General features: G+C 34.9%; 7 protein-coding genes across 9 annotated transcripts; 4 read left to right on the top strand and 3 right to left on the bottom strand.

Annotated features, from left to right (window-relative positions):
- Window positions 1–1,477: 1,477 nt before the first annotated feature.
- Window positions 1,478–4,220, bottom strand: LOC106454491 (zinc finger protein 11). The gene is made up of 2 exons (XM_013896609.3): window positions 2,383–4,220; window positions 1,478–2,294 (listed from the first exon to the last, which is right to left on the bottom strand). Exon 2 carries the CDS (start codon window positions 2,263–2,265, stop codon window positions 1,642–1,644), a length of 624 nt encoding a protein of 207 aa, XP_013752063.2. The 5' UTR covers window positions 2,266–2,294; window positions 2,383–4,220; the 3' UTR covers window positions 1,478–1,641.
- A 221-nt stretch (window positions 4,221–4,441) lies between these two features.
- LOC125585028 (transcription factor VOZ2-like) lies at window positions 4,442–6,659 on the top strand. The gene is made up of 5 exons (XM_048753333.1): window positions 4,442–4,648; window positions 4,740–4,960; window positions 5,036–5,248; window positions 5,456–5,957; window positions 6,050–6,659. The coding sequence occupies exons 2-5, from the start codon at window positions 4,748–4,750 to the stop codon at window positions 6,529–6,531; spliced, it is 1,410 nt and encodes a 469-aa protein (XP_048609290.1). The 5' UTR covers window positions 4,442–4,648; window positions 4,740–4,747; the 3' UTR covers window positions 6,532–6,659.
- Window positions 6,660–6,937: 278 nt separating this feature from the next.
- On the top strand, window positions 6,938–8,122 carry LOC106454492 (glucosidase 2 subunit beta). The gene is made up of 5 exons (XM_013896611.3): window positions 6,938–7,093; window positions 7,175–7,288; window positions 7,370–7,465; window positions 7,540–7,737; window positions 7,821–8,122. The coding sequence occupies exons 1-5, from the start codon at window positions 6,988–6,990 to the stop codon at window positions 7,958–7,960; spliced, it is 654 nt and encodes a 217-aa protein (XP_013752065.2). The 5' UTR covers window positions 6,938–6,987; the 3' UTR covers window positions 7,961–8,122.
- Window positions 8,123–9,395: 1,273 nt separating this feature from the next.
- Window positions 9,396–11,651, top strand: LOC106431548 (basic leucine zipper 34). Its single transcript, XM_013872340.3, has 4 exons — window positions 9,396–10,356; window positions 10,470–10,560; window positions 10,653–10,779; window positions 11,151–11,651. Exons 1-4 carry the CDS (start codon window positions 9,824–9,826, stop codon window positions 11,300–11,302), a joined length of 903 nt encoding a protein of 300 aa, XP_013727794.2. The 5' UTR covers window positions 9,396–9,823; the 3' UTR covers window positions 11,303–11,651.
- LOC106431569 lies at window positions 11,608–14,446 on the bottom strand. 3 transcript variants are annotated; one of them, XR_007321892.1, is made up of 5 exons: window positions 14,030–14,446; window positions 13,543–13,942; window positions 13,386–13,477; window positions 13,231–13,268; window positions 11,608–12,647 (listed from the first exon to the last, which is right to left on the bottom strand). XR_007321892.1 is itself a non-coding variant. In XM_022702170.2 (4 exons), the coding sequence occupies exons 1-4, from the start codon at window positions 13,816–13,818 to the stop codon at window positions 12,490–12,492; spliced, it is 363 nt and encodes a 120-aa protein (XP_022557891.1). In that variant the 5' UTR covers window positions 13,819–14,395; the 3' UTR covers window positions 11,608–12,489. The 3 variants fall into 3 exon arrangements, 1 of the variants encoding a protein (XP_022557891.1); XM_022702170.2 differs by having other exon boundaries at window positions 13,744–14,395; XR_007321893.1 differs by lacking the exon at window positions 11,608–12,647 and having other exon boundaries at window positions 13,235–13,477; window positions 13,744–13,942; window positions 14,030–14,434.
- Window positions 14,447–14,628: 182 nt separating this feature from the next.
- LOC106431568 (PLASMODESMATA CALLOSE-BINDING PROTEIN 5) lies at window positions 14,629–15,938 on the top strand. Its single transcript, XM_013872361.3, has 3 exons — window positions 14,629–15,250; window positions 15,373–15,400; window positions 15,616–15,938. Exons 1-3 carry the CDS (start codon window positions 14,902–14,904, stop codon window positions 15,779–15,781), a joined length of 543 nt encoding a protein of 180 aa, XP_013727815.1. The 5' UTR covers window positions 14,629–14,901; the 3' UTR covers window positions 15,782–15,938.
- Window positions 15,920–16,818, bottom strand: LOC106431566 (E3 ubiquitin-protein ligase ATL41-like). The gene has a single exon (XM_013872360.3). The coding sequence runs from the start codon at window positions 16,674–16,676 to the stop codon at window positions 15,960–15,962; it is 717 nt and encodes a 238-aa protein (XP_013727814.1). The 5' UTR covers window positions 16,677–16,818; the 3' UTR covers window positions 15,920–15,959.
- Window positions 16,819–22,719: the final 5,901 nt, after the last annotated feature.

The raw sequence follows: 22,719 nt of genomic DNA, 5'->3' as shown, positions 1-22,719 counted from the left end.
ATTTAAAATGCATGTCAAACTTTTTATTTCAAGAATTAACAAAAAGTTACATCGAAAATTTAAAAACAATAACCAAATTAATGTTTTTTTTAGTTTCAAAATGTTATGTCCAAATTTATTAACCATTCAATCTATTAAAAATAAAAAATTAGTTAAGTGAAAGTTATATTTTTAAATACAAGAAATTTGAGAAATAAAAAATTTAATTTTTTTTCAAAATCTAAATATCCGAACCCGAACTAAAAATACCCGAACCCGACCCGAAATACAGAAATACCCGAACGGGTTCTATACCCCTATACTGAGATACCCGAAAATTCGAAATACCCGATCCGAACCCGAACGGGTACCCGAACGCCCACCCCTAAGGTACATCATGAAACTCTCACCTTTCACATCACTCAAACACAAATAAACTCATTGTAACTATTATTCACAGATAAGGGAAGAATTGAACGGGAGGTAGAGATTAGAGAGGAAAGTGATAGATTCTAAAAAGGGAAAGGTAATGATGTATTGGAAAATTGTTGGGAAAGATGTAAAATGTCAGATTAAATTTGTTTATGGAAACCACAAACATCCCAAATGTATTGACCAAACATTCCATTTTCTTGTTTCCTTCACATCACTTGTTTTATAATTTTCTAATCTTGTCTCCTACATTCTTGGCTCTTGATCTGCATGTACTATGTACATTCACTATTAATATATAACGTATGTACATACATACATATAGATGACATGGAGTTTCATGGCCAGAAAGCACTGATGTGTTAATCACAAGCCATGCATAAAAAGGAATACACTTCATATTTACTGATCCTCAATCCTCATGTACTCCCATTTATTTCTCAGTTACAAAATGTTTGTATTGGAACAACATAGAGATTTTTTTTTTAAATGTTTTCTTTTATAATCTAACACACGCATCATGAAGTGAATCGGTGACATGCATGAGAATCAGTAAATATAATTATATACAAAACTAAGCACTATTTGTGATGGTGAGTGTAAAAGATGAAAACATTAACTATTCCTGAGTCAATTGATCATCATCCATCTCTATATGTTTCATAGTACCACTTTGTCGCATGCGTCTGTGTCTCATCAACCCATCTCTATAGTAATGCAATCTTTATCACTTTTTCCTTAATACTCGCATACACATGCAACCCACTTTCTCTAATCTTTTCTAGCTCCTACTTCACGTAATTCTAGTACGTATTTATGGACCATTAATATATGCTGACTATATTTATACTTATACAGTTTCATTTTTACATGTTATACGTATGGGAGGGTTGAAAATAGAGTTAAAGACCAATTATAAAAAAGACAAAGTGTACTCAATGCAGTTAATATGAATTTCCCTCCATTCTTCTTCCTAGTGACCTAGGAGACAGCCAGGAGGTTTACCTAGAAGCAGCCCGTTGGTGTTTGTTTATCAATACAATTTCTACTATGTGGAAAATACGAATAAGAAAAACTACAAATTCATTTTTGATCAACACTTGGTAAAAGCACATGGAGAAATACGGAAAATAGATTCTTGTTTAAATGCAATCACAATCTCTTGCTCACTGCTCAGCTATACATACAATCTTACATAAATCTTGTAGTTAAATTATTAATCAAAGTTATTTAAAGGCACCCAAGTCGAAGCTCCAAATCAAGAACTTGTTTGGGATTTCTCAAACGCATCCCAAGCTCCAACCCCATGACTCCATCTTTCTTGTTCATCAGATCTCCACGACTTATCTCACATTTTGCAGCATGACATGAATCCATGGCAGTCTTCTTGAGATCTCTGCTACGTACATTGTTATTGTTCTTCTCTCTTTCCACCATCAAACCTTCATAGCTAGTAGCATTATCCAAAATATCGAACCGAGTAGTTATGGATATCTTGTTGAGTAGGGAAGGCTCATGATGAGCTAGCGTTGTTGAAGAAGAAGAGTTAAGATTAGGGTTAGGGTTGCGAACAGGTGTGTGATGATGGTGAGGATCAAAGAGCCAAGTAGGTGTCTGTCTGAGTTTTGCTTTGTCTCTTCTGTGAACATTCATGTGGCCTCCAAGCGCTTGAGCAGATCTAAACTCTCTCCTGCAGAAGCTGCAAGTGTAGTTCTTGGGAGGCCACGGGATCAGCCCTGCTTCGTAGTTCTTGTAGTGATTCATGATGATTCTGTCGTTACCATTAGTGTCTCCTTCTTCTTTTTCTTGGGTCTTGTTTCTGCTGCTGAAACTTGCCAGATGTGTCCTCTTCATAGTCTCTAACAGATGCTGATGATACTGCCCTGCGAGATATAATCAAAGGATGTTATATAAGGAGTGTATATACTAAAATTCGGAAGTAAGAAAAAACAAGAGTAGAGGAAGAAAAACCGTTGATAGATAGAGATTTATGAGTTTGCTGAGGATCTAAGGAAGAAGAGCTATGGAGGAGCTGTGTTATATAGAGTCAAAGGGAAAGAAACGAGAAGGTGGTTTTATCTTTACTTGAGGGTGTCTTTTGGTGTACGGACGATCATTTATTAGGGTCTGTTACATGTTTGGTCAGATATATTAGAGAATAATGAGTATAGCTAGGCAGCTATGATCGATTAGATTTGATGATTAGAAATGATAAAGAAAGAGACAAAGAGTAGTTTCATGATTAATAAACAAAGAGAGGAGAGAGAGAGGAATTGAATGGAGGCTACTTACTCATGATGCTCATACCTACAACGTGTCTGCTTATTACTATAATTGGAAGTTACTTGAGACCAATGTCACTGTGGTATGGAGACTCTGTGTTGCATTAATATTATGTGACAATATATTGCAGGATGTCACTTGCCACTTCATTTTCATCATATTCCATTTTGGCTCCACCAATTCTCTTCATTAATCATTATGTATACACATATAAAATACTCCTTCCGTTTTATAATACTTGATGTTTTGTAATACTGCACAAAAATTAAGAAAATTACATTTCTCTAGAAAAATATTTTAAAGATATAATTTTAAAATCAGTTAACCAATTATAAAAAAGACTGTAAAATCTAATTGGTTGAACAGTTTCCAATAAAGTTAAAATTAACCTTAAAATCTCAAAACTTCCTTAAAATCTCAAAACTTCATGTAAATTGAAACAAAACAAATCTTCTAAAACATCATCTATATTGAAAAGGAGGGAGTAGTTAAATATATACCTATAGTTATATGTTAAATGCATCAACAACACACGTTTCCTCTTCTGGTATTGAGAAATGGGTATATTGCGGTGGTGGAGGGCCAAAACAAAGCAAATTAAGTAGAAACTGTATATCATTAAAGGAAATAAACAAGGCTTGTGAAATGCTTTAAGGACATAGACAATGACCATCTGATGTCCTTAAAGAGTTATGGCAGCTTATACCTATTAATTAACAAACTTACATTTTTCGTTGAACTAATTAACCAACCCAGTAACACTAAATTAATGCGTCACAAACAAAATTCACTTGGAATTTTTTTCTTTCAAAAATATACAATTTTATTGAATCAGACGGATAACGGGAATAAAGATCCGATGATAAGTTCGATTCGAACAAAATCATCCAAATCAAAATTTTCATAAAATAGCTTAGCTCAACTCAAATTTCCGATGCCTTCCGCTAATCCGGATCTAAAATCTTTAAACATCGTTTTCAACCATAAACGATGACCACTAGAAGATAAAATTCACCTCATTCTTTCATGTGCGCCGAAGACTTTTTATGTCACTTCTAAAATATTTGGCTTCCAGTGAGCTTGTCAAAGCTTATAATCTTCACCTCCGTTGAAGTGGTAAACGAATAAAAGAAAAGATCAGACCACTAACCTCCGCAGTGGAAAAGGAATCAAGAAACGGGTTTGACAACACCACTGCACTCTCACTTGTCAACTTTTTTTTTGCAGCTACAATACTGAATTCTTCTTCTTACTTGTTTTTCAAACCTTTTGGGTAATATTCCATTTAAACCTCTTTCAGTTGTACAAAATTTGATTACATTAATAAAATATGAAATTAAAATTTAATTGAAATATTATTTTCTGAAAAAATTGATACTCTATCCGTTTCAAAATAATCTATGTTTTTTTTAAAAAAATTGTTTTTAAAAGATACATATTTTACATTTTCAATGCATGTAATAATGATAAATTGTAAACTTCGAAAACATTAATTGTGTTTACTAAACTTTGATTGGTTAAAAATTATGGAAAATAGCTAATCAAAAAAATAATGTATTTATAATATAAAAAAAATTAAGTGTTCTTAATATATTCAAAAACTCTAAAACATGTATATATATATATATATATATATATATATATCCGAAGCTGATATTACTGGCATATTTCCATTTTTCGAATTTACAAATGGGCCTGATATATAGCAAACCACAAATGGGCCTGATAAATATTAAGTCAAACCGTCGGGTTTTTCATTCGCAGGAAAGTTCCGAATCAAACCAAAACATCGAAAGAAAAAAAATAGTCGTCGACCCTCTGACGACTCCTTCCTCCCTCTTCTTCTTCGTCGCTGTATAAACTCTCTTCATCACCACATCATCATCACCCCGATTACTCCTCTTCCTTCTTCTCCTTCCGAGCAATAACTTGCTTTGAATTACAAAAAAAAAACGTTAGTCTCTTGAATTGATTTCAATTTTTAGGGTTTTTTTTGTCCGATTCGAGTTCTAATTTAGGGCTGAGATTGAATTTTCGACGATTAGGTTTTGAGATGTCAAACCATCCGAAGATCACGTGCGTGTCTTCGTCCCACCAGAATCTGGTGGAGAAGCTAATGCAACTCCAGGAGAGATTCTCCCATCTCCAAGCCGCTAGGAAAGAAGGGAGGGTCAACGATCACGCGGTCCTGGAGGCTCAGATCTCTCAGAATCTCCGCGAGTGGCAAGCTGAGCTCAGCGCTCCGTCTCCGGAGTCTTCTCTTCTGGTTCGTTACTCCTCCATCACCTTAAAAAAAAAAGATTGCGACTTTTGTTTGGTTTTGATAATGTTATGACGACAGGGTGGGGGGAGTATTAGGGATTTCTCTGAGGAGATTGCTCGTCTGTTGAAGCTTAATGATGAAGAGGATGATGCTACTAGCTCGTTTAAAGAACATACTGTATCAAAGGCGGATGCTTTTGATCAGGGGTTGTGTTCTCCGGGACAGTTGGAGTGGGCTGCTGAGCCTTTTGATCAAAGCTCTTTTGATTTGAACTTCTTGGGTGGTTTTGAGGTGAGCTTAGCTATTGTTTTAACGTTCCTTTGGGTAGCACAAGATTATGATAGTCTTGATCTATCTAAAGTGTCTTCTATAATGTTTTGCTTAACCATATGTCTCATTGATGTTACAGTAACACCACTGATTCTGTATTCTGTTTGATATTTTGCATTCTTGTCTTAGCTTTGTTATTTCTTACAGTTCTTATTTTTTGTTTCTCAGGATGCTGTTAATAACTCGGGAACACATTGTGCATTTCAAGAGTTTGATCCAAGCATAAACACCGCTCCTGATTTCCATGGCCAAAAGCTCAGCCACTTGGATATAACTTCTCAGCTGGATTATCATCTCTCAGAAGTGCGCCAGGAATTCAACAACGGCACCCCTTCGGTTAAGCTCGATGTTCCCGACGAATCTGAGTTCACTACTCCATCAAGTGTCCGCGTGCCTCCTTCTGCCTTTCTGGGACCAAAGTGTGCGCTGTGGGATTGCACAAGGCCTGCTCACGGATCTGACTGGTACATGGACTACTGCAGTGACTACCATGGGAATCTAGCTCTGACTGAGGATTCACCTGGCACGGCACCTGTTTTAAGACCAGGCGGGATTAGTCTGAAAGACAATCTCTTGATTGATGCTCTTCGTGCAAAGACTCTGGGTAAGAACGTTGGCATCCCGGTTTGTGAAGGAGCTGTCAACACAAAATGCCCATGGAACGCAGCAGGTGAGAGTGCTTGTCTTTCATTGTCTCTCTGAAAAGAGAAACCAATTGTTTTACTTCTTTATTCACCTGACCTCCGTTTTGTTTACTTGCAGAGCTATTTCATCTTGAGCTGGTTGAGGGCGAAACGATCAGAGAATGGCTCTTCTTCGACAAACCTAGAAGAGCATACGATAGCGGAAACAGAAAGCAGAGATCACTTCCAGACTACAGCGGACGAGGGTGGCATGAGTCAAGAAAACAGCTGATGAAAGAGCAAGAAGGCCAGAAAAGATCTTACTACATGGATCCACAGCCTCCTGGTCCCTTCGAGTGGCATCTGTTCGAGTACCAGATCAACGAGTCCGATGCGTTCGCCTTATACAGGCTAGAGCTGAAGCTAACAAACGGAAAGAAGAGTCCCAAAGGAAAAGTTGCGAAAGACCCTCTAGCTGATCTGGAGAAGAAGATGGAGAAGATGGGAAAGTTGACACCTGAGGCGGCTTCAGACAAACCTTCTCCCACAACCAAAGGTCGTGCAAAGTCTACCAAAGGAGTTAAAGCAGCAGCAACTGGCAATCTAACTCAAGCGACGTGATGGTTTTTGTATCTGATGAGAGAGATAGATAAGGATCATTGTAGTTAACCTCTTTGATGGTGTTAATAGGGAGAAGTCTGATCTTTGCCCTTTTTTCTTGATGTTTTGTAAAAAAAAAAGTTTAGCTTCTCGTCCCAAACCGTTGGGGTTTCGTCGAAAGAAAAAGAAAGTTGTAACCTCTCTTGTATCATGTTTCAGTATTCCAACGTTCTTCTGTTCTTAGACTATACGATGTCGTTTCACTCAACAGTGAATTGGTCGGAACCAAGGAATAAAAGTATTAATGGGTAGTAAGGCCCAACAGAAATATTTGAAGCCAAAAGCCCACTTATCAATAGTCCGGCGACTTTGACTAAAACGACAGCGTTTAAATTATTTACGCGGGTCAACCAACGAGTCAATGTATTTTTTCAGTAACCGAACATAAACGAAACTGGAAAATGGAAAACAGCAAACATGTCGAGAAACAAAGTTACACTGCTGCACTACGTGTCGTCTTTTTTACTCGCCGTCGTCTCCGTCAACTCCTCAACCACTCCCCTCGTCGGAGTTCATCCATTAGGTTTGATTTCTTCGATTGACAAATTTAGAAACTTTTTCTTTTAGATCTCTGATTCCTCTCACGCTCTTCTTCTTAAAGCAGATGAAAAATACTTCGAGTCAGATATAATCAGATGCAAAGATGGTTCCAAATCATTCCCTAAAGACCGTCTCAACGACAACTTCTGCGACTGTCTCGACGGCACCGATGAGCCTGGTACGTAACTTTATAGCTGCCCAGATAAAGATCTGATCATGTCATGTAGATCCATTGATGACGTCATGTTTTGTACTTCAGGAACTTCGGCATGTCCGAACGGCAAATTCTACTGTCGGAACATAGGAAGTTCTCCAAAGTTTGTTTACTCTTCTCGTGTGAACGATCGGATCTGTGGTCAGTAAATAATTAAAACGCTGTCGTTTAAGCTCTCTTAGTTCAGTGCATTGATTGGCATTAGTATTTCTCAGATTGTTGCGATGGAAGCGACGAGTATGAGAGTAGCATTAGTTGTCCCAACACATGTGTAATGGGTGGTAACGTTAACTACATCTACAAACCTAGAACCGGACGTAAATCTATTGACAGGCAACTCGGTTCTGCAACAACCGATCCGAATAGTTCGATAACTATAGCGAATCTTCAAGACATGGTCAAGAATCTCCAAGGTTTCTCTTTTTGCATGCATAAAGCTAATTTGTTATGTTTGATAATGGCATACGAAAAACCCCAAAATGTTTGTTATCTGCAGGTATGAAGCTTGTCTTCGCCCTTCAGTTTGTTTTGATCGGTTTCTTGGTGATCTTGTGGATGCTTAGGCGTCGTGTTCGGTCTTCCAAGAGGAGACGTTATCTGCTGAAGAGTGTGCATCCCAATAGATCAGCTAACTAACTCTAGGGAAACTCTTTGATTATTACATAGTTTTTTTGAATCTTTTACGCAATTTCAGTCTTTGTTTTCATGTCTTGTTTGCTTTGAGGATTGCCTTCGCTCGGACAAGAAAATATATGTTAAAAAATTAGAATTGGAAGGAACAAAAATCATGTTGTGATTTGTGATCGCGTATATTATCGTACAAGGGTAAACAATGTACAAGATACGGAAGGTTTTCGTATGATTTAAATGTTACATTAAAATTTACATTACTTAACAATACAGTATCTATCAATGATCAGGTTCACCATCATGAATACGAGATGAATATTTGTATATTACTGAGAAGTATAGACTGTGAATATTGAGAAGTATTGTCACTATTTCTTCGTTTTCTCTTATAAAAGAAATGGTTTCATTAGTATTCGACATACATTTAGAGAAAGAGTTAACTGAACATGTTTCAGTAATTATCCCTGACCTAGAATACTAGCTGAAGATTAAAACACGTACATACCGAAAGTCCGAAACTATATGATTGAAAAGAATACGAAAGCTTGAAAAGGAAATAATGGCCAAGTGCCCTACTTGTGCGAATGGTCTGGGGACAAAGCAAATATAGAGAAAAATAGTACACAAAATAAATCACATGGACTCACACATCAGCATTATATTCTCTTCCTCCTTCATTTGCTTTGATTTCACAGCTATATACTCCACTTTACTGTTCCTCTCGACATTGTTTCTCCCTTTCATTATATCATTGATTTTATGGATATTTATTTAGTGACAAGAGAATCCATTCAATTGGTGGAGAAAATAATTAAGAGAATGTGATGGATGATATGATCCCCATATATAACGTGTGATGAGTAAGTCATGTTGATTTATTTCACTGAAATCTATATATAACTGTATGCTTCTCATTGATCATGTAATCATCTATTTCATTTACCTAGGTTTATAATCTCTCATTACATAATTGACTATGGTTTACAAATATATGTTATGTCACAAACTATAGTTATTTTATAAAAAGAATATTAAAATATTTTAGAAAAGCATCAAATTTCTATAAAAAAATTGCACATTTACTCGCGATCGAAAGCAACACCGACCATATATAGCACAATCCGCCCGGGTATCGAAAATCGGTGGACGAGTGAGGAATTGAGAAGGTCCATTAAGATAGTGAGAATGACTATTTTAAGCAAACTATAAAAAAAAAAACAAAGGGACACAAGGACACATGCTTGCTTTGATTCCTCTCCAAAATCTCTTACATAGATTTTTAATCAATGGAGGAGACTTTGCACTTTACAGTAATACCATTGATACCTTAGCCCATTGTCTCAAGACAGCTGTTCCATAGCTGTCTGATCTCCATCTCTCTTTCCCCCCCCCCCCCCCCCCCCCCACCACCCCACCCCCCATGTGACCTTACTCAGAGGTAATAAAAACACTTTGATCACATCCAATTCATTATGTTCTTTTTACATTTATACATCTCATTTACTCTCTATCTATATGTCTCCTTCATTATTTATCCCACATCTTCTCTCCCTTCTATTTGTATAGCTACTATTTGTTAAACATAGCCATTTTGGTTACTCCCCTTCTTCCTCTCCTCCTTTAGTTTTATTTATCCATCTTCATATGGTTTAGGACGTACGTTATTGATCTGATTCCACTTTCCATTTGCCTCGAATTCAGATTTTTTTCTTTCTTTCCTTTGTTTACATTCTAGGGGTTTTAACGTTTTTTCTATTGTAATTAAACTCCTAAATCCTTGTAAATTCATGCTTGTTTTCTTTTGAAGAAACTGCGATTAAGGTCGATCTTCTTTTCTTTTTATTAGATAAAATATAGAAATTATCTTCAATGGCACAACTCCCTCCTAAAATCCCCAACATGACACCACATTGGCCTGATTTCTCTTCCCAAAACCTCACCGCAACCGCTTCAACCGCCGTACAAAACCCTTCATGGGTAGACGAGTTCCTCGACTTCTCAGCTTGTCGCCGTGGAAACCACCGTCGTTCCATAAGTGATTCCATCGCTTTCCTCGAAGTTCCATTCGTCAGAGGCCACGGTAGCACCCAAAACAACCACTTCGATAAATTCGACGATGAGCAATTCATGTCCATGTTCAAGGACGACAACGACTTGCATAATAATCCTTCCCATAACAACAACAATGCGGGGACCACTGGCTCTTCCTCGAATACATCCACGTTGTCCGATCATAACAGCTTTAACGGCGACAAAGAACCACCGTCCGATCATAATATGAAACATAAAAACGACGAGGTCCACAGCCAGTGCAAGACGGAGCCTGAGGACGGTGCGGCGTCAAATAACAATTCAGGCGATAGCTCAGTCACCAGAATTCTTGATCCCAAAAGGGTTAAGAGGTAAATTTTTATTTATATTCACCGTCTTACTATTGCAAACATAAGATCATGCATGCACGTACAGATATTAACTGAAATTAACGTCACGTCGATCAATAATAATATTTCTACAGAATATTAGCAAATCGGCAATCAGCACAGAGATCAAGGGTAAGGAAACTGCAATATATCACGGAGCTCGAACGTAGCGTTACTTCATTGCAGGTACATTTACATTTTACAGTTTCATAGCCTGTTTAAATAATTTAATATGATTGCAATCTTAAATCGTTTTGGTTATAAAAATGATATTAAAGGCGGAAGTGTCAGTGTTATCGCCAAGAGTTGCGTTCTTGGACCATCAGCGTTTGCTTCTCAACGTGGACAACAGCTCTCTCAAGCAACGAATCGCTGCTTTAGCCCAAGACAAAATTTTCAAAGACGGTAATTTTTTATACGGTTTAATTTCATACATCTATTAATTTCCCTAAATTTATGAAACAAAATTCAAATTAAATATTTTAAATAGTATATAAAACTATATCAAGACAAATTTTTGATAGAAATATTTAAATAGTATTTAAAACTATATACTAGAAATTAATGACAAAATAGTTTATATTTCCCTGCCAATACATAACTCAACTGTGTGGCTTTGTGGCTTTTTATCACTATAAGGATGTATGCGTTTTTGCGTGTCTGATGTATATTCTTTAAATATGTTTTTTTTCATTTTTTTCCTGTTGAGGTATTCAATTATCACTGATAGTATATGAGCATACCCAATTATCTATTTTTTTATATATCACTTGCAGCGCATCAAGAAGCATTGAAGAGGGAAATAGAAAGGCTTCGAGAAGTGTATCAACAACAAAGCCTCAAGAAAATGGATAATGCAAATCATTTACAGGCCACAGGAACCGTAGCTAATTCGGCCGTTGACATCAAGCCGTCTAATGAAAATTAAAAGAGGAGCTCTTCAATGTATGATAAGTCATCAGAATCAACAATATTCTACTCACTTTTCTTTGCAAAAGGTTCTTGACCGTATAAAATTTATTTCGGTCAAGAATATATATTAGAAGACGGCATTTTTTTTATTCTTATCACCATTTTTTAAAGTTGTGGTGAATTCAGTTTGATATCGATGTATTTTATCTTTTATTCTATGTCGTTTTTCTGTGGGGTTAATGTAAGGGGAGTCATCAATTGTTGTTTATACAAAGAACTAGTTGATTTGTTAAGCTTTTATATATTTGGAGTGTACAAGGATTTGTGTACTAATTAAGATTCATTCTAAATAGTTGTTTTCATCATCTTCTATCTATATTACATTTCTTCTAAAAAAAAAGAAACATTGTTCCAGTTTGTTTATTAGATTGGTTTTTCGATAGTTTATTAGATCGGTTAAACAAGAAATATGTTAAACAAACTAAAAAAGAGAAACTAATATTCTTTTTTGTTTGCTGCATGTACTGTAAATTTATTCAACAAAAACCATATTTACAATGATATAACCTTTAGAATGTTTGAATTATTTTGGAAACTCAATTTTCGATGACAAACTGAAAAAAATAAGTGAACGGCTAAAAATAATATGAAGCTATTAAATGGTTCTTACTTGTACCACCTTTTTCTGTCTCAACAATTTTTACACATATAGGAATATGTCATTTAACGACATTATACTATTTAAGTAAGAAAATAGTATGTCGATAATGTCATATATAATCTAGATGGTAGGAATAAGAATCGTATAGCATGTCCACTCATGCAAGGAAAAGATAAATGCATGAATTTTATCAACCAGCACATATGAAGGCTAAACTTATCGAGTGAAAAGGAAACAAAAGAAAAAGAGGAACGCGTGTGGACACATATGAAGGCTAGCTAAGCTGTGAGTTCACGTGATGTGTTCCTGCACTGGACCACTACGCGTTCTCGTTACATGATTGTTTTTTCCTCATTCTTTTTGGTATTTTACTACGCGTTCTCGTTACATGATTGCTTTTTCTCATTCTTTTTGGTATTTTTCAGGATTTGGGTTTGAAGATTCTTTAAGCAAATGGTAGCATGGAATCTCATTGGACCAATGAAGACAATAGATAACTGACAATGATATAGTGTCATTTTTAACTATTTTATTTTTAACTATTATATGAGATGTTCACAACGGAGAAATAACTTTAACAAAGAAATTAAGCTCCTTTTTTTTGAACTACAAACAAAGAAAGCTCCAACGCCTGGAAATTCAGTTTTAACAACGGGACACATTCCATTGCCTTCTTGTTTTTGGGGTTCAATGTAAACCCCTGAATTCACGTACATTTTTGTAACTTTGTTAGTCAACACGTTCCAACTCAGAAACAATCGAAATATTGTTGAGAAGAGTAGTGTTCATAAAATAAATTGATAACTGATATACTTGTTATGTCTTATTTTACCTCAAAATATACTGGATTTTAGTCAGATTTTTTATGTATTTAGTATATCTGATGTAGCTGTAAGAATTAAATGAATAAAAGAAAAAATATTTTCACATCAGTACTTTTTCAACAACTTTCTATATAATATTTTAGAAAATTTGGCTTATACAACTACTTTTATTTTTAACTGTAACTTTAAAAATTAAATAAATAATAATCAATAACTTTTATGGCTATAGATAGAAACTAAAGAATTAAACAAAAATTAAAACTTCTGATCCCAAGAAAATTAAAGCTAAGAGCATGATTATCCCTATAACCTCATATGAGTTTCTTAATGATTATTTAATTAATTAATTGTACTTTAGTTGTACTTAAGAATTCTAGTTAAGAAACAATTAGAATGTGTGCTCCAATGGTAGTTTTCTAATTAGAGGTTCTTAAAAAAATTAACTTTTTTGTGGATTACCTTCAAAAGAGAACCATATCTCACATACTTCAACGATCCTATATGTCCATCAACAAACAAATACCGCGAAAAGACAAACTTGATGAGATTTAGCTCTGAATATATACGTGTTGATGATTAGGAATTTCAGAAAAAGAAGAGTACAAAGCACATACACTATCTCAGTGTATCGAAGTCTCCAAACAGGGAAACCGAGGTGGCTCCTTACAGGTCCATAAACCAGCAAAAGATACGTGCACATTCTCACCTTCCAGAGTTTAGATCATCAGTTTAATGTTTATTTGAGTTTCATATGAGAGAATCAACACTAACCAACAACTTTTAATGCTTCGTTCAGATTAGACTCTGTAAAAATAACAATCAAAACAGCTTCATTTGAAGATACTTTTACTAATCTATAAATGTTTCTTTATATCATGAGTTAGGGAGAAGCTGATGATTTGATTCATGACCACAGTAGCACACTAAAGAAAATGTAGCTCATCGAAATGAATGCTATGTTTTGTATCATACCTGTAACAGAACTGAAAAGGTAGAAAAGGAAGTGAAATCCGTAAGACCACAAACTTTGAAGAAATAAACACGCATGACTATCAACAATATCTGATAATTATCAAAACAAACAACATTGCGTAGGAAAGCTTCAAGTTAAGCCTCCTTGAATCCATTCTCAACCAGCAATTCAACCACTTTCGTTGAGTTACCATCAAAACTATTCACAACAACGCAAGACAACATGAATCAATGTCAAATTATGTCAAAAAAAGTTTGAAGCTTTTGGTCTCTAAATCCTCCTTACTTGTCAAGGACACAAACAACTGTGTTCTCCGGATCAGAGAAGCTCCCTTTAACTCTCTTCAAAACCCCCGACTCATCTTCCCCACTATACGGAACCTGAACGAGCTCTTACCAAGAAACTTGAGATTACGAAACGCGTTCACGGTGGATTGGTCGGAGATTGAGGTGAAGGGGGCTGTTGATGCGAGGACAGGGGAACAGAAGAGGATGGTGGTGTGAGAAAGGGTGAGAGAGAGATGGGTTTCGATCGATCGAACGAAGACGGACGATACGCCGTGAGGATCGATCGTCTGACGGAGAACAAGAGAGAAGAAGGACGAGACGCCGTGAGGACCGACCGAATCGTCGATCGTCTCTGACGGAGAAGACGTCGTGGTTTCTTTCTCCGAATGATAGAGAAGACGACAAAAAGGAAAAAAAAAAGAAAAAAAAAGAAAAAAAAAAGAACCCTTTATTTGCTGACACGTGGTTATGAAACCCACTCAAAAATCAGTTGCCAAAGACCCAACTTAAAGATCGGTAATGTGTTTTTTAATTAGTTCTAAATTAAATCAGTTACTTTCCTTAAAAACCATGCTAAGAAACTGGGATAAACATGGTCTAAAGAAGTCCAACCAATTACACCTCATCAAAATCCTTTATGGAGTTAAAAGACTCAATTTTAAGTATATGGGTCAGAGGGTTTTAAAACGGCACAAAATGATTTTAACCGGAAGTTACCGAGTTCAATAACCGGTAAAAGAGTCAAAACTCCAAAAACTCTGCCTCTTTCAGATTCACTTACTCTTCGTCTTCCTCTTCTTACAGAAACTGTTAGATCTTTCCATAACCGATCACTCACTTCTAACTCCACTTCGAAATCTCCCTCTTAAAATGATTGGTTATACTCCTTCTCAGTTTCACTTCCACTACCTCCTAATGCATCTCTCCCTCGTCACCACCGTCACTACTGCGCAGTTCAATGGACAGGCGTCAGAGACGGATCTCTGGTGCGTGGCGAAGAACAACGCAGAAGATTCGGCTCTTCAAGCAGCAATCGACTGGGCTTGTGGTCCCGGTGGCACCGACTGCGCCGGGATCCAGCAAGGTGGGCCTTGCTACGATCCGTCAGATATAGTGAAAACGGCGTCGTATGTTTTTAATAACTATTACCTGAAGAATGGTCCGGAAGATGAAGCTTGCAACTTTAGTAACAGTGCAGCTGTTACTTCCCTTAATCCTAGTAAACCTTCCACCTTTTTTAAATATGGGTCAATAGGGACAGCAAAAGTATAGTTTTTTTTTTTTTTTTGTTATGGAAAATAAAGTTCGATTTTAAAGTTTGGTGCTTTCGTTTGTTTTCAGGTCAAGGAACATGCAAACTCCCTTCAAGGTAATTAAGTTAATGTTAGTTTCAGGCTGTTTTGGTCCTAATTTGAATTCAGATCTGATGTTTTGTAATGATTCTTAGTTGATGGGTTTCACTAGTTACGGTTTTAGAATAAATGAACTTACTATAAGTGGAAAGAACATTTGAAATGTACACGTTGTTCGTTTAATTGAGAAATAGTCCACTCATGACTCATGCGCTTGAAGTCTATGTTTCAGTAAGAGGGTGAGTAATGGAAATATAGTGGATGCTGCTACCACTTCAACGCAGGGAACAACTGCACAAGAATCCTCAGATTTTAACCGAGCGGGACGGATCTTCAGCAGCATCTGGTCGTTGCCTTTCATCATTCTAGGCCTTGTTATGATCAATCATCACTTTTAGCAACCACATCGTTGTTGAATTGAAGCTAACCCTTTTTAGTATCACGATGTATCTTTTTACTAGCATATAAATATTGTTCCATTACACAAAAAATATCCACACAGAGAAAAAAAACAGAGTTTCAAGGCCTACAGTGTATAAAATTAAAATTTATCGACGTATGTATGAGTTATATGCATTATACATGATCCGGTACACGTTCTTGGTCAACACAAGAATGGTTGATCCTGTTCGATGATCTCTCCCTTGTCAAGATTTTTCTAAACGAATCTAATCGTGAAACTGACGACACGGCTGTTTTCTCACCCGATGAAGAAGATGCCGCAGCTTCCACCGACGAGACTTCGTCCAAAAACGGAGGAGCAGTCGGTGGTGAGGAGGCACCGTCACCACCGACTGGTCCTTCTCTAGGCTCAGGCTCAAGTCTCGGCCTTGGCTGAACTTCAGTCCGACAAACAGGACACGTGGAGCAAGCGGTGAGCCACTTGTCAACACAATCAACATGGAAGACGTGTTTGCAGCTCGGCAGCTCTCTAGCCGTGTCTTGCTCCTCCAACATGCTTAGACACACGGCGCATTCGGTAGCCGACGGCACGTCGCGGACGGTGAAACTAGGGAGAGAAGCGATGAGCTTCGGGTCGAGGCCACGTTTGGGCGTCTGAAAAGGGTGGCGTACGACGACGGGGAGGCCGCGGAAAGTCTCTCTGCGGCGGCGGAGAACGAATCTTGCGTAGAGATGGAGAATGAAGACGAAGAGGATGACTGCTGATAAAGAGACGACTGCTGCGAGCATGATCTTGCTGTTGCGGTCATAAGTAGAAGGGTTAGGCCAGAAGGAGTGGTGTCCATGACCATGATGGTTGAACCAGTAATGATCTCTATCGTCGGAGCTCATTGTGAATGTGGAAGGAAAGTGAACGAACAGAAATGGTTACTAACTTCTCATGTATTATATAAATAATAAAGGGATTTTTAAAATGTTTTGTTTTGATATTTTTTCAAAGGTTTGATAACTTTAGTTGGTGGGTGAAGAAAAATATGCAAGGAGATAGCTATACTTATAAAGGGGGTTAGAAAATTCACATTTGTTGACTTAATATGGATTGTTCAATATGTATTATTCAAGAACCAAGAAATTTTTTATATACTTTAGGTCTATTATTCAATTTTAGACTATATGTATTATTGGTATAGGTTTGGAAGTTTTTTGGAATATATCAAAGTTGTAGATTGAATTGCCTATTGTGATGTAAGTGTATTAGGTGTTGCTCGTTACGTAGGCTTAATTGTCTATCATCAATCCAGTATACGGAGAGTTTGTTATTTTGGATGGTGCGATTCGGTTCACCTAAGCTGATAGATTCATACATGTAAACATATAATAGCTGTATATATTTAACTTTTTGATGTTTGATTAAAAAACTAATATGTGTGGACCGCAGGACCAGTAAAGTCATGACTTCCTCATGCATTACAATTTGGTACATTCAATGAAATAAGATTGCATTCAGGAAAATTTAAAGATGATAAGTTTGATTTTTTGTCAACAAAAATGATAATTCTGTTATGAAATAACTTATAATTTATAGTATCGAAAAATTTAAATAAGAGTAGAATTTAATACCCGTAGGAAGCAAATAACACTAATATGAGGGAGAAAGTTTATTATAAAGAAGAAGAAGAAGATGTAATGGTTCTTTGATTATAAACTCTTGTTCTTGTTTATGGTGTACAAAAGAGTGAGATGAGTGATGGTATTTATAGTGAACAACAATACATAAAATAACAAAGATGGTGCTTAATTTGGTAAATGAGTGGGTGATCATAATGCTTGATGAGTAGATGATCATAGTGCTTGAGTTGGTAAAGGAGTGGATGATCATAGTGCTTGAGTTTGGTAAAGAAGTGGATGATCATTTCAATGCTTAATTTATAACACTCCCCCTTGATTATCCATCTTGTATTACGTGGTGCCTCGTTAAAAACCTAGTCATGGAAAACCCAATGGGAAAAACCGTAGTAAAAGTAAAAAGAGTACAACTACGTAAGCTCCCCCTCGAATGAGTAGTCATAGAACCTTTAGAACAATGATAGATTTTCATCTCTCAAATTGTAACATTCTCTTTGGTTGTCTATCTTTTGTATGTTCTTTGTTGCCTCGTTAAAACCTTGTCATGGAAAAACCCAATGGGATAAAAAAAAACCATGATAAGGAAAAAGAGTACAACCACACTTACTATCATATTTCTTTCCCTGGAAACAATATCTTCAGGATATGCATTCCAATCAACTCTCTTCAGAGAATTAAGCTTAAGAGAATAAACTCTATTCATTTCTATTATGATATCTAGGGCCTTTAGACTTCTTGTCCATAATTCTCTTTTGACTTAGACAATAGTTTATTGGTCTATTTGGATTTCAAACCAAATTTCTTACATATAATCGTATAGAAATTCGTCTCGTACATACGAATTATTCATTTGTAACTATAGAAGTTACTATTATGATTTTCTTTCTTTTCATATGAAATTACATCTTTCAGTAATGAAAAAGATTAATAATTTTCTTAAATAACACTCTTACGTATGGTATTTCGGAACCAAACATATACGAGCGTCTTAAATAAAATACTTTAAGGATATTTATGATAACATCTCAGTTTTAGATCTACAGTTTAGAATACATAAAAACAATATAGTATTGTCAAGAGTTTTCTTTCAAAATATAATTTTTCTATAACTCTTCAGGAGTTTTGATTATATTCAAATCATGATTCTATTGATTTATAATCTCTTGATAAATACAAATGGATACATTTGTTAATATTTCATATATCCCATAAAATAGTTTGTTTCAATTCGATCGAATATGCAGAGTTCCCGGGAACATGATTTTGATATCATCAATCCTTCATGGATTATACTTTCAGGGATTAACATTTTTCAAGTGGATTGTTTTATTCAAGTTCTTCCTTTATTACCAGACTATAAGGAACTTGAAACTAGTTGCATCTACCATATGAAATTATGTCTCTTCACAATCAATTTCATATTGATCCTTCTTTGTGTGCAACGGTTCATTTACATCTCACTTGTTTTACACCTTTTAGTGTATGGACTACTGGTCCAAATACTTCTCTATTTCACAAGAAGTTTATATCTTTGTCTATTGCATCTTTCTGATTTGGCCAATCATTTCTTTGTGTACACTTTTCAATAGACTTTCTTTCATGATCCTCTTTCTCATTTATTATATCAACTGCTACTTTGCATGTATAATATCATCGACGTCAATTTTCTTATCGGTTCCATTTTGTTTCATACATGACATAACTTATTGAGATCTCTTCATTTGTCTCAGGTACCTGAATTTTCGTCAGTCATGTTTAATTTCTCTTCTGGAGATCATACAAAACTATATTGCCTCGTTTTGACCATTATCAATATATGCTCCTTTTTCATTTACGAGGATTTATCTTTGGAACCAATCTGTCTACCACGCTGCAGGCGTGACTAGCAGTTTGATATTGTTCTTGTAGAACATTTATTCTTATTGGAGCATTTACAGCTGGTATATGTGACTTGATCACTATATTTATATGGGTCGTGTCTGGCAACTGCTTTAGTAAGTTTTGAAATGAATTATCTTTTGGACTTCTATTTCACATTGTGTTTAGCCCGAGGATCAATGATAATTCATTTCAACTTATTTTCTTTTCCAGCTGTTTATTTTCTCCCCCTTATGTTGGAAGTACTAACTCACTTTTAGAATTCATGTATAGCCTTACTTATAGTTTTCGGGGATGGCTCTGGATTCTTAAGTGTCAATAGAGATTTATATCCAACATATATTTCCAACCTCATTTGAAAACACATCTTCATTTGAAGCTCTGTGGCGGAGCAACATCCAACATTCTTAGATGAAAATGATTGGTTTCTGATTCTATACCAATGATGGGGAGAACTAGTGAATATTTATTGGCTTGATGCGATCCAATGTTGCTCAAAATGTTTAGCACTTATCTCAGTGAATGTGCTATAGTCGTTAAAGACTTTAAGAAGTGAATTCACCAATATTATAAAAATGCATAGTGGGTGATCAGTCCACTAACATCTTCGTTATTTATGCCAATATCTTATTTTGGCTGGTGAAAACCATATTACCCTTTTATCTTATGGGTAAGCAACATATGTCAAATCATTCGGAAGAATCTTCTGGTTCTTATATGACTATGCATATGACCTTTAAGTATATATTCGCATTATTAATGAACCAAAATGGTCTAACTGATTCATGCCAAATGTAAACTTCTAGTTTACTATACATTTATCTTCATTATACTAATCTTTGTGTAGTACAATATATAAGAGGCTGTAGATATTTTCTCTAAAATACTTATACTGCTTTGAGAATTATTTCTGATTGAAATGTATATATCATTTCGTTTGCTTATTGTCTCAACATAAGTGTCTCAAAATCTTACGGATTTACTTTGAGAAAAATTCATTAATCTTAGTTTTAGTGTAAACATAATCTTCTGGATGTTTGACTTATCATAAAAAGTGAGATTCTTTAACTCTTCCCCTCGAGAGTATAATACTACAGGTTTATCAATCTCGAATGTATCTCATTTTCTTAATCAACAACATATCCTACATGGGTTATGTATTTTTCGTAGATCCTTTTAACTTTTGATACTTATAAAAATACAATACCTTAAGAACTTTAAATTGCATTCTTAAGAACTTTAAATTAAATTTTTATGTGCAGTAATACTATGTATACTTCTGGAGCATCATATATATCCTCTTTTTAAGCATTCTATAAGTTTTACTACCTTGTATTGTACACACAATAAATTTTCTTTCATCTTCAGATGAATTCATAATTTCTTTTCTTTATTACCATGTTTATTTTCTCAACTTTAAGTGAGAGTATGAGTTCTATAAAGAAACTCTTTGGACCTTGACCTCATTTATGCTCACGTCTAAAACCACAATTTATGAGTTTTTAAATGTCATATTCTCTTCAGGAGAATGAATCATAATCAACTAGACGTGATTTATCAATAGATATTTTTTCAATATATATGCATCATAAAACAATTTCTTGAAGAAATTTTACTTTTAAACTTAACATCCAACATAGTTGGCTTTATTTACCGACTTCAGGTCTTGTAATCTTTAAATGCAAAATACAAAATGAGCTTTAGGTAATCACTTCAGGTGATAATACCTTTTTTATATATATTATCTTCCAAAACTTATGGATCTTTTAGAGTCAAGCTTTAAACTTAAAATCCTCAATATAAATGGTAATAAAATCAAAATATTTCAAATATATATAAATATGTATTAACAAAGGTGTCTTATTATATCAGAAAATAAATAAAACTTTCATAGTAATTATTATATAGACTATATTATTACTCTCATGCTTTTTAACAAAGTTTAACCTATCAATCAATTTAATGAACAAATTTATATCACTGCCAACTTCATGCAAATTGATTTATCTAATCAAGTTTGTTAAACTTGTATATAAAGCATAAAAATACTTATCTTATAAACAGAAGTATATCGGCGATGAAAGTTTCAGCTGTTCACGTTTCTGAATTGGCTGATAACTTGTACATATCTTTCCGAGAGAATACACAATCCTGAAAACTTTAAATTTTTGCTCATATAAACATGGCCATTACATTAGTAAATATCAACATATAATCCAAATTCTTTTATGATATTAGACCAAAGACTAATCGACAACAAAACTAACCGATTACAAATAATTTCTTTTATGATGTTAGACCATGAATCATAAAGTATGTTTCCTTAATACCATTAAATCATGAAGCATATTAAAGTATAATAAGCAAAATTTAATTCATAAAATAACTATTATTCTTACATATAGACAAGCGTTGATATATATATATATATATATATATATATATCATCGTCTAAAATGACTATATATATATATATATTTATTTATTTTTTAGAATTTCGCAATTTTAAAATGAATCATTTATTATGAACTTCATAATTTAAAAACCGTTTACATTAATCATACAAGAAATTACAAGGAGAAGCGATGTAAATAAAATTAAACCGATATTCATCTTAAATTCACTCGGAGTAAATTCTCCAACGAATAAACCATAAATAGAAACACAAATAAAAATGGCACATAAAAACAAAAGTGCGCGAATCATCTTTCTTGAAATGAAAAATCGGAGGAGAGCGATTTGAAATTTTTGAGAGAAGATGAAATGTTTTGGATGATGAAATGGAGTGAAAATGAGTTGTATTTATAGATGAAAATTACTGTTCATGACCGTTGGAGAAAGGGGAAATTTTTGAAAAATTTTCTTTGTGACCGTTGGGGTTAAATCGAGTGCACCAAAAATTAGTCTGAAAATATCGTATTAAACGGTCAATCAAATCTATAAAATTTCATAAAAGTGAAAAATTATGACAATGAAATATTTATGTTATATGACAACAAATCATGCGACGGCTCAGCCGATCAATGCAGAATAATAAATAAATTATATGGCGGCTCGGCCGACCAATTAATAATAAACAGAATATAAGGCGGCTCAGCCGACCAATAAATAATAAACAGGATATAAGGCGGCTCGGCCGACCAATAAATAATAAACAGGATATAAGGCGGCTCGGCCGACCAATAAATAAATTAAATTACTAGTAAATAATATAGGCGGTATTCCGGCCATTATAACATGATATAAATAATAGTAGAGGCGGTATACCGACCATTATAACAGGGTATAAATGATACAAATAAATTTTACCGAATTGCAGAGTGATCGTGCTGATAACGTGTTATAAAATAACTTATAATTTATAGTATCGAGAAATTTAAATAAGAGTAGAATTTAATACCTGTAAAAAGCAAATAACACTAATATGAGG

The sequence above is a fragment of the Brassica napus genome, chromosome C4 (assembly GCF_020379485.1).
Source record: "Brassica napus cultivar Da-Ae chromosome C4, Da-Ae, whole genome shotgun sequence".
In the NCBI taxonomy this organism is placed as follows: domain Eukaryota; kingdom Viridiplantae; phylum Streptophyta; class Magnoliopsida; order Brassicales; family Brassicaceae; genus Brassica; species Brassica napus.
This window is presented reverse-complemented; position numbering and strand designations above follow the sequence as displayed.